Source organism: Lipotes vexillifer, unplaced genomic scaffold, assembly GCF_000442215.2.
Source record: "Lipotes vexillifer unplaced genomic scaffold, Lipotes_vexillifer_v1.1 scaffold371, whole genome shotgun sequence".
In the NCBI taxonomy this organism is placed as follows: Eukaryota; Metazoa; Chordata; class Mammalia; order Artiodactyla; family Lipotidae; genus Lipotes; species Lipotes vexillifer.
The window spans coordinates 4,469,349-4,478,125 of NW_006786304.1; the positions used below are offsets into that span (position 1 = coordinate 4,469,349).

The following is an 8,777-nucleotide window of genomic DNA, read 5'->3' on the forward strand; positions in this document are numbered from 1 at the left end:
GAGCCTGACCCCTGCCACTATGAAGAACAAACTTGGTGTTGGCCAGATGGCTGGGGCACGGTGTTGTGGGCTCTCCAGGCAGCCTGAACCAAGACACCAGGGGTGGCAGCTTCTTTGTAGATGGTGCCTTCATGTCAGCACCTCAGCCGATTGATGATACCAGGTTATAAAACGGCCCCAGGAGAGCATGGCTGCTGTCTTTATGGGTTAGAGGCACTTTGTCCAGCTGGTTGGAGTGGGAACGTTATTTTTTTATGTTTTAAGAGGTAATCCTAGGAGCAGATGTATTATTATTGTGCTGCCTATCAACTTAGGCTGAGCAGACAAGACACCTCTTTGGCTACAGTCTCCATCAAGGCCAGCAGCCATCAGTTGAATGGACCAGGTTGAAGATGGCTTACGGGTTGTTTCTCTAGCTCACTTGCTGGCCAGGTGTCCTACTGAGCCAAAGCACTTGTTCAAATGAAATCTTATGAGGTTCTTCAGCGTAGAAGACAGGGAGCAGTAGAGTTGTTGTGAGCAGGGAGCCACCTAAGGGTTCTCTTAGGAACTCTCTGTAGGGCTCCTTAGAACACAGTTTGAGAACTGCTTGTTTGTTGGCAGATCGCTTGTCCAGCCTGTTTTGGGCGTTGGCTCCCAAGCCACTGCCAGCTCCCAGCTAGCAAACCTCGTGTGTGTGGATGTGTATGTGTGTGTAGGTTTACCCATTTGACTGTAACATGGGAGGAGGAGAGATGTGAAACAGCTCTGGTTGCTCAGAACATAGTTTCTCCCCTGGCTGTGCCTCTTGGAGGCCTAGTTGAAGGCAGAATACAGGATCGTTGAGCACAGTAACCCTTTCCCTGCTGTCAGGGCATGAGCTCACTCATACGCCACAAAAGGTGAAGCTGAGATCTGAAACCTGGCCGCCTGATTCCCACGGCCTGAGCCAGGGCGGGGGGTGTATGTGCAGAATCAGCAGCGTCCCCGCCTCCCAGGGCCGAGCGGAGAGCCCTCCTCCTTCCCACCTCCTATCCCGGCCGCCTTCCTTCCCCACAGGCACTGAAGTATGCCTTCCAGACCCACGACCGCCTGTGCTTCGTGATGGAGTACGCCAACGGTGGCGAGGTGAGCTGCGGCTGCCCCCTGGCTGCCTTTCTGGGTGTAGGGGGGCAGAGGGAGACTTGCTGGGTGTCATCTTGTTCCATCCGCCCCCCTCCCCTTGAGGCAGGCGTCACCATTTCTGTCGTGCAGGAGGGGAAACAGGCTCAGAGCAGTTAAGTGACTTGTCCAAGTTCCCACGGCTAGTGAGTTGGTAGGCAGGATGCAAACTGAGGTCCAGAAAGCTGTGCAGAGGGCTGTGTGGGTGGTTGGCCAACAGCGCTACGAGGACGTTCTTAAAGGCGCGGAGAAAGGGTCTGCGGGTCAGGATCCCCCGTTCCTCTGCTGTCAGTGCGGCCTCCTGATGAGAGCGCTCAGCCACTTGCTGTCACTCACCCGTCACCCGCTCCTCGCCCCTCACACCCTTCTCTCCACGCAGGTGTCACTCACTGGCTTCATTCTCTCCCATTTGGTCTCACAGCTTGTCACTTGCTCCTGAGTCGTGGTCCTCTGCTTGCTGGCTGTCGCTTCTCGTTCGCCTGCCCCCTCCTGCCACCCCCCTCACTCTCCACTCAGAGCCTGGTGTCTGTCCTTTGCTCTTTATCCCTTGCTCTTTTCTTCTTTCTCTTCTTTTTTTTGGCTCACGTGAGTTCTTCTCTACTCACCGCCCCTCACTTGGGCTTTCTTGCCGTCACTTGCCAGTTCGTGGGGCAGGTGTCACCTCATCAGTGGGCTGGGTGCCGGGGCCGCACATGGTCCCCTCCTCCCCTCCTCTGGGCCGGGGTCTCACCTCCCCTGCCTCCTCTGCTGGCAGCTGTTCTTCCACCTGTCCCGGGAACGCGTCTTCACGGAGGAGCGGGCCCGCTTTTATGGTGCGGAGATCGTCTCAGCCCTGGAGTACCTGCACTCGCGGGACGTGGTGTACCGTGACATCAAGGTGAGCGCGCCATCGCCTCCTGGCTGGGCAGGCGGTGCACAGGCCTTCTGCCCGTCTGCTGCCCGTCTGCTGAGCTTCCCCTTCCATGGAGGGTCTGTCTGTCTTGTCCTTCTCGGAGCTGAGCCTCCCACCCAGGCCCAAGGTGGGTGGTTCCACAGCAGGTGGCCCTGCGTGGGGCCCTTCCCGGCTTCCTGCTGTGCAGCCAGAGGATGTCAGTTGGTCCAAGCGCTTTAGAAGATGGCCCGGCTGAGCCCACCAACACCAGACACACGTGTCCCCTGTGAGACAGTCATTCTGCCTTAGGAGCATGCGCGGGAACAGGTGCCTGTGTCTGTCTCAATGTGGACGCACAAGCTCCTAGCGGCACTGTGTACACTGACCCCAAACTGGAAGCAACCCAAGTGTCCGTTGTCGGAAAGTGGGTAAAAGACATGAAGGTGTATCCACACAGTGGAACTCGCACAGCAGTTCAAGAGGACAAACTACAGCCACACACGATAGCCTGGGCGGGTCTCACGGGCTGAGGCTGAGGGGAAAGCCAGAACAGATGAGGTGAATCTGTATCGTTTACAGTGTATATATAGGTAGAAAAAATTTTTTAAAAGCAGAGAAGTAAAGTTCTTTCTGTGTTGGAGGAGGTGGTGGCTAATAACAGGGAAGGGGCACGTGGGGCTCCTAAGGGGCTGGTGGTGGTCTTTATTGACCTGGCGGGGGTTGCACAGAGGCCCACTCAAGTGCCCATTTGTGTTAAGTTTAGGAAAAAAGAGGAGAAAGAAAGATAGCGTTCCTTACGTCCACAGCGTGACAGCCGCCGCCCGCAGTGGCGGAAGCAGCTTGGGCAGGACCTGGCTCCTGTCTCTCCCTGCCCCGCTTTTTACCAGCTCCCTGGGGGCAGGGGGCGCTGGGGAGGTGTCGGGTCTGGCCTCCCCCTGAGCCTCGGAGGGCCTAACCGTCTGCTGGGGTGTGACCTCTGGTCCCCCCTGGAGCCCCTGGCACAGCTGCCACTACCCCAGGCCCCAGCCTCCTCCAGGGAAGGGCAGGGGTGTGTGGCGTTTCAGGGGTGGCAGGAAACCCTGAGGTACGTTGTGTCCCTGACTCACTGGCTTTTCCTACAGCTGGAAAACCTCATGCTGGACAAAGATGGCCACATCAAGATCACTGACTTCGGCCTGTGCAAAGAGGGCGTCAGTGACGGGGCCACCATGAAAACCTTCTGTGGGACCCCTGAATACCTGGCGCCCGAGGTGTCTGGGGCTGGAGGGCCCAGGGGCGTGTGAGGCCAAGGGAGGAGGGGGCCCTCAGACCTGTGTGTTTCCCCCACCCAGACCCTCTGAGGGCAGGGCTCCAATTCCTTAGGTGGCCCTCCCAGCCCTGGGCAGGGCCGTGCCCCCCTCGGGCCCCTCTCAGCGCCTTGGCCCCGGGGGATGTGGGCCTGGCCCCTCATCGCCCCCCCTTGCTCAGGTGCTGGAGGACAACGACTACGGCCGGGCGGTGGACTGGTGGGGGCTGGGCGTGGTCATGTACGAGATGATGTGCGGCCGCCTGCCCTTCTACAACCAGGACCACGAGCGCCTCTTCGAGCTCATCCTTATGGAGGAGATCCGCTTCCCGCGAACGCTCAGCCCTGAGGCCAAGTCCCTGCTTGCTGGGCTGCTTAAGAAGGACCCCAAGCAGAGGTGAGGGCTGGCGTCTGCCCTGCCCAGCCCAGTGTCACCTGCTGCCACTTCCCTCGGCCTGGAGGGGGCAGCGTCCACAGGTGCACTTGCCCGTGGGGTGCTTGGTGTGTGTTGATCGTCCCCACAGCTGGCACTTAGGGAGCACTCCCTTGGCTAGGCCTGTGCTTAGCCCTCTGGCCTCCCTGTCTTGTTTCATGGCGACACTGAGGAACAGGGTGGCCCTGTACCCAGCCTAGGGTGGCAGAGCCAGGATGTGAAGCGGCCGTCTGCCAAGCCCACCCTCTCAGCTCGCAGGATGTGACCCTGGGCACAGGAGCTCCCTCCCTGAGCCTCAGATTCCTCCTCTGTGAGGTGGTGGTCTGTGGCGGGACAGAATCATTAAAGGTTGTTCAGGGCCTGCACCGAAAGCCCGTCTCCCAGGACCCGGCTGCCCCGGGAGGCGGGTGCTGATGGCCGTCTCTGCCCAGGCTCGGCGGGGGGCCCAGTGATGCCGCGGAGGTCATGGAGCACAGGTTCTTCCTCAGTATCAACTGGCAGGACGTGGTGCAGAAGAAGGTGAGCCCACTGCCTGCCTGCTCCCCGCAGGAGCCCGGCCGCTCCTGGGTGACCTTGGCTGAGGCCTCCGCTTCTCAGGGACCTGAGCCTGGACTCGTCTTCTCCACAGCTCCTGCCACCCTTCAAACCTCAGGTCACATCTGAGGTTGACACAAGGTACTTTGACGACGAGTTCACCGCCCAGTCCATCACAATCACACCCCCGGACCGCTGTGAGTGTCTGAGGCCCCCTCTCCCTGTGGGCCTGGCTGGGCGGTGGAGGGGTGGGGTCTGCTCTTGGCCCAGTTCTCCAGGAGGAGGCTCACAGGTCCCCCTCCGTGTCTGGGCGTTTTACCCTGCAGTATGTTCGCCAGGGCTTTTGCCGTTGGCCCACCAGTGGACCTGGTGAGGGTCACCAGGAGCCATTGGCCGCAGCACTCAGGGGAGGGGTCTGGGCAGGAGACACTTGAGGAGTCATCAGTGCCTGTGGTTGTCTCCCAAGTTGCTCAGGTCTTTGGGGCTGGATGGGTTCAGTGATTCTGTAGCTGTTTGAGTTCTTTCTCTCACCTGCCCGGTGCTGGAGACACAGCCATGACGAGACAGCCCTGGGCCCGGCCCTCAGGGAGCTCAGAGTCCACGTGGGGTGACAGCCCAGAGTGATCAGGCCTGTGGTATTAGAAGTACAGGGTCTGGAGCAGCTCAGAGGAAATGCCTGACTTGGCCTGTGAGTCAGGGAGGGCTTCCTGGAGAAGGAGACATGGCAGCTGAGACTTGCTCTTGGCAGAAGGAGTGGCATATGGGACTCCCAGAAATGGGAGCATTGCAGAGGTCAGAATAGATGGGGGATGGGCGAGGGCATCAGGGCCAGAGCAGGAGGATATTGGGGGCCACTGAAGGAGTACGGATGTGTTGCACGGGGAGCCATGGAAGGGTCTTGGGCAGAGGAGGGAAGGCTTGCATCAGGGCTTTAGCAAGTACCCCCGCCTCGGCTGCATGTGGAGGGGAGGATTGCTGGGGGTAGGAGTGGCGCCCAGGGCAGGGGCTGGGCCACAGAAGTCTGGGCTGCACCCCGGTGTGGCCTGGGGCAGAGGAGCTGGGGGGAGCTCGGGAGGCTGAGTGAGCAGGCTGTGGGGCCTGTGGGCCAGGGCTCTGGCCCGGGGTGGAGCTGTGGCTGAGAGGAAGCCCCTCAGCCTCGGTCTGGTGGTCCCCGTTCTCGTTCTCGGGAACAGTGCGCCAGCTGGGGGTTGCACTGTGGTCTGGCTGCAGCCCTTCCTGGGGCTGGGTGGGGTGCTCGGGCCCCCTGCAGGCCGCTTCTCCCCAATCCACCTCCACCGACCCCTGCAGATGACAGCCTGGGCTCACTCGAACTGGACCAGCGGACCCACTTCCCCCAGTTCTCCTATTCGGCCAGCATCCGAGAGTGAGCAGAGTGAGCTGCCTGCCGCCGCCACCGCCACAGGACGCACGCGCGGCTATCGTCACCACCGGCGGGGGTGGGGGTGGGGGCTTTTTTTTAAAAAACTTTTTATTTTGCCTTTTTTGTTTGTGTCCCCATCCCTCACCTTCTGACCCCCATTTCCAGTTTTTTCTTCAGCCCTCTGCCAAACTCACCTCAGCGGTCCTAGTGGCCCTGCCTACAGGATCCTGTCCTGCCCTCACCTTTGTGCCCAGACCAGGATTTGGGAGACTCTCCAGTGCCTGCCCCAGGACCAGGCCTTTGGGCAGTTGGAGAGATGCCGGTTTTTAATCAACATGAAGCCCCAGTGAGGGGCGAAGCGTGGAGCCGTGGGGCCCGCCTGAACTTCTGGCTGGGGCGCCCACGGGCAGCCCTGCCTCTGGGTTGCTGCTTCTGTCAGAGGCTGCCTTGTGGTGGGCCGCCCGCTGGACAGAGCCCTGGTGCTGCCTTCCCTGTCCTGTCGTTAGGCGCGGAGTGCCCTGGCATGGGGCAATCCAGCCCCCTTCTCCCATGGGGGCAGAAAAGCAATAATGTCCAGGGATCGGGGGTGCGGCAGTAGGCGAGGGCCTTTGGAAGCCGCATGCAGGATTGGGGGTTCAGGACTCCCTCGTGGGGAGGGGGCCTGCTCTACCCTGTGGGGAACCGGGAGGGGGCCCAGGGGATGGGCGCTGCCTCCTGGCCCTGTCTTCCCCCATCCCCTAAGCTGCTCTTCTGACCCTGGGGATAAGGCAGGAGGAGCATCCGGGAGCTGGCTTCCCCACCCACCAGCCCCGTGCCTTACCTCCTGCTGGAGCCCGGGCCTGGCCCTGCCCCTTCTGAGGATGGGGGCCGGGATCTCCCCCTTCTCTCTGCCTGGGGCGGAGGGGCGCCAGCCTCGGCTGTTACACATCTCGCACCGAGACAGTATTGGGCCCGGTGGACTTGGGTCGAAGAGTGGGTGGGGCTGGGTGTCTGGTACGAACCGAGGTAGGGGCCTCTGAGAAGGGAGGCTCCAGGCCACCTCACTCCTTCCCCCTCTCCGGGCCCCGCGTTCTGCAGCCTTAAGGTGAACGTGTCAGTGCTGTGGGCACTCAACGTGCGTGCCTCAGGCTGTGTGTGTCTGTGGGCGTGCCTGTGCATCTGCGATGCAGGTGCACATGGGGTGTGTGTGCGTGCATGTGTGTTGGGTATGTGTGTGCGAGGGCGAGTCCCGGCCTCGAGTGTGCGTGGTGTGTGTGGGCTCGGGCCCCGCCCCTGGCTCAAGCATTTCAACCCGAGGGGGAGGGGTGCTAGCCTAGCAGGGGAGCCACACCTGAGGTCCACTTGTTGCCCTGTCCCCCCTGCCCCGTTCCCCCCAGCATCTCTGAGGTTTGGGATTTAGTTTCTGTGGTTTTGATCACCCCAGCCCACCTTCTGTAGGTAGGTCACAGAGAGACATTCTGGGGTGGGGTGGGGGGGTTGGTTTGGGTGGGTGGGTTCTGACCTTTCCTGTCTGTGTGTGTATGTCGTTAACCTGACAGTTCTCCCTCCTCCCACCGGCCTGTCCCCATCCCTCGTGTTTGTACGGTACAAGCAATAAAGACACATTTCAGCCTGGGGCCCAACCCCCGGGCCTTGCCTTGCTTCCGGAGTCTGGCCCCGGGCATCAGCTGCCTCCTGCTCCCATCCTTCTGGTCCCAGGGCCTGGTGAGCCACGAGGAGGGGGTGAGGTGTGCTCAAGCTCAGGGTGGAGGGTGGGGGCCGTTGGGCGGAAGCTGCCGAAGAGTTTGGGCAAGGCGCCTGGGTCGGGGGTACAGTGGACAGAGACCATTGCAGTCCCTCGGAAGCTGCTTGGGAAAAAAGAGGTGGGGTGGAGAGATGGGGGTGGAAGGGGTGCGAGGTGTCGCTGGGCCCTGGAGTGGGTGTGGGAGGGAGAGGACTCATTTCCTGTGGCCCTTGAGCCCTGGAAGGGGGCACTGCCTGCTCACCCCATCTTACCTATGGCCCCCAATTCTGATACACAACCCTTGGTGGATCAATGGGATGTGTGGTGGCGGTCGGCTGGGAGCACCTCAGGTTGGGTTACAGCCTTCACAGCTCTGGGACCCCTCTGGCACCTGTCCCTTTAATCCTGGAGTTACCATGCTTGAGTCACTCCTCTCAGACCCCAGGGCCAGGGTTGCCCCTGCGGAGCCCCGGCACAGGTGAATTTAACGTCAGATTTTGCCGGAAGGTGTAGGCCTTCACACACACGGAGGCTTTGAGATTGTAAATGGGGGTAGAGGAAAAGTCAGATGCTACAACCGAGACTCAAGGAATTTTTTTTGTTTTCTAACTTCATATGGACTTTATTATGAATTGAGTTACAAAAGTATGTCCTGGTGGTCATATGATAAACGTCAGAGAGGCTTATAAAGAAAAGCCTTTTAAAAGCAACTATACTCCAATAAAAATTAATTGAAAAGAAAAGCCTTTTACTCTTCCCTCTTGTCCAGCCCCTGGAGGTGACCGGTGCTAGATTTTCTTGTCACACCACACTGTCACTCAGACCTTCGTGTGGGTCCACCCCCGTATCTACCTCAGCCAGTTAGTGGTTGTCTTAACAGTCCACGGAGGCCTCCCACGGGTTCCTCCGCTGCTGCCCTCAGTTGAATGTGTATCTGTAGATGCAGTGGTGCTTCTTATTTCGGTAGGAGAACTTTTCCCAAATAGGGAGTTTTAGAGGGGAGTGTTTTAATAAATTTTACCAATTAGGAAAATTAAATTTTGACTAGATCTGTCTTTTGTCATGTGCATTTAGACAGTTTCACAAGTTTTGTGAAAGGAGGAGGAAACTCAAAACCGCCCCCAGGCCTTGAGTGGGTCATTCTGGTCCTCATGTTACCCCTGTGCCAGTGGACACAGTGCCGTGAAAGGCTGTCCCTCTGTCTGCGTAACTCTTTCCTCCCAGCTGAGGTCGTCAAGCTGCTGGGCTCTATACTGCTGCATCTTACCCCCCCCCCCCCCCCCCCCCCCGCCACTCTGCAACCTCCAACTCTTACTGTGAGCCTCTGATAAGGCTAAAGAAGATTCCTCTGGTCAGTTGTACACACACACACACACACACACACACACACACACACACACACAAGATATA

General features: G+C 59.5%; 1 protein-coding gene across 2 annotated transcripts in view; it reads left to right on the top strand.

The window, feature by feature from the left end:
- AKT2 (AKT serine/threonine kinase 2) overlaps positions 1-5,651 on the top strand; it is a 28,778-nt gene extending 23,127 nt beyond the window's left edge. Inside the window, exons 8-14 of one of the 2 annotated variants that reach the window (XM_007458655.1) lie at positions 1,039-1,107; positions 1,895-2,017; positions 3,133-3,261; positions 3,479-3,693; positions 4,161-4,248; positions 4,358-4,460; positions 5,572-5,651. In XM_007458655.1, coding sequence (XP_007458717.1) covers positions 1,039-1,107; positions 1,895-2,017; positions 3,133-3,261; positions 3,479-3,693; positions 4,161-4,248; positions 4,358-4,460; positions 5,572-5,651 — 807 coding nt within the window. Of the gene's footprint in view, positions 1-1,038; positions 1,108-1,894; positions 2,018-3,132; positions 3,262-3,478; positions 3,694-4,160; positions 4,249-4,357; positions 4,467-5,571 lie in introns of both variants that reach the window. The other variant, XM_007458654.1, reaches the window with a different exon arrangement.
- Positions 5,652-8,777: the final 3,126 nt, after the last annotated feature.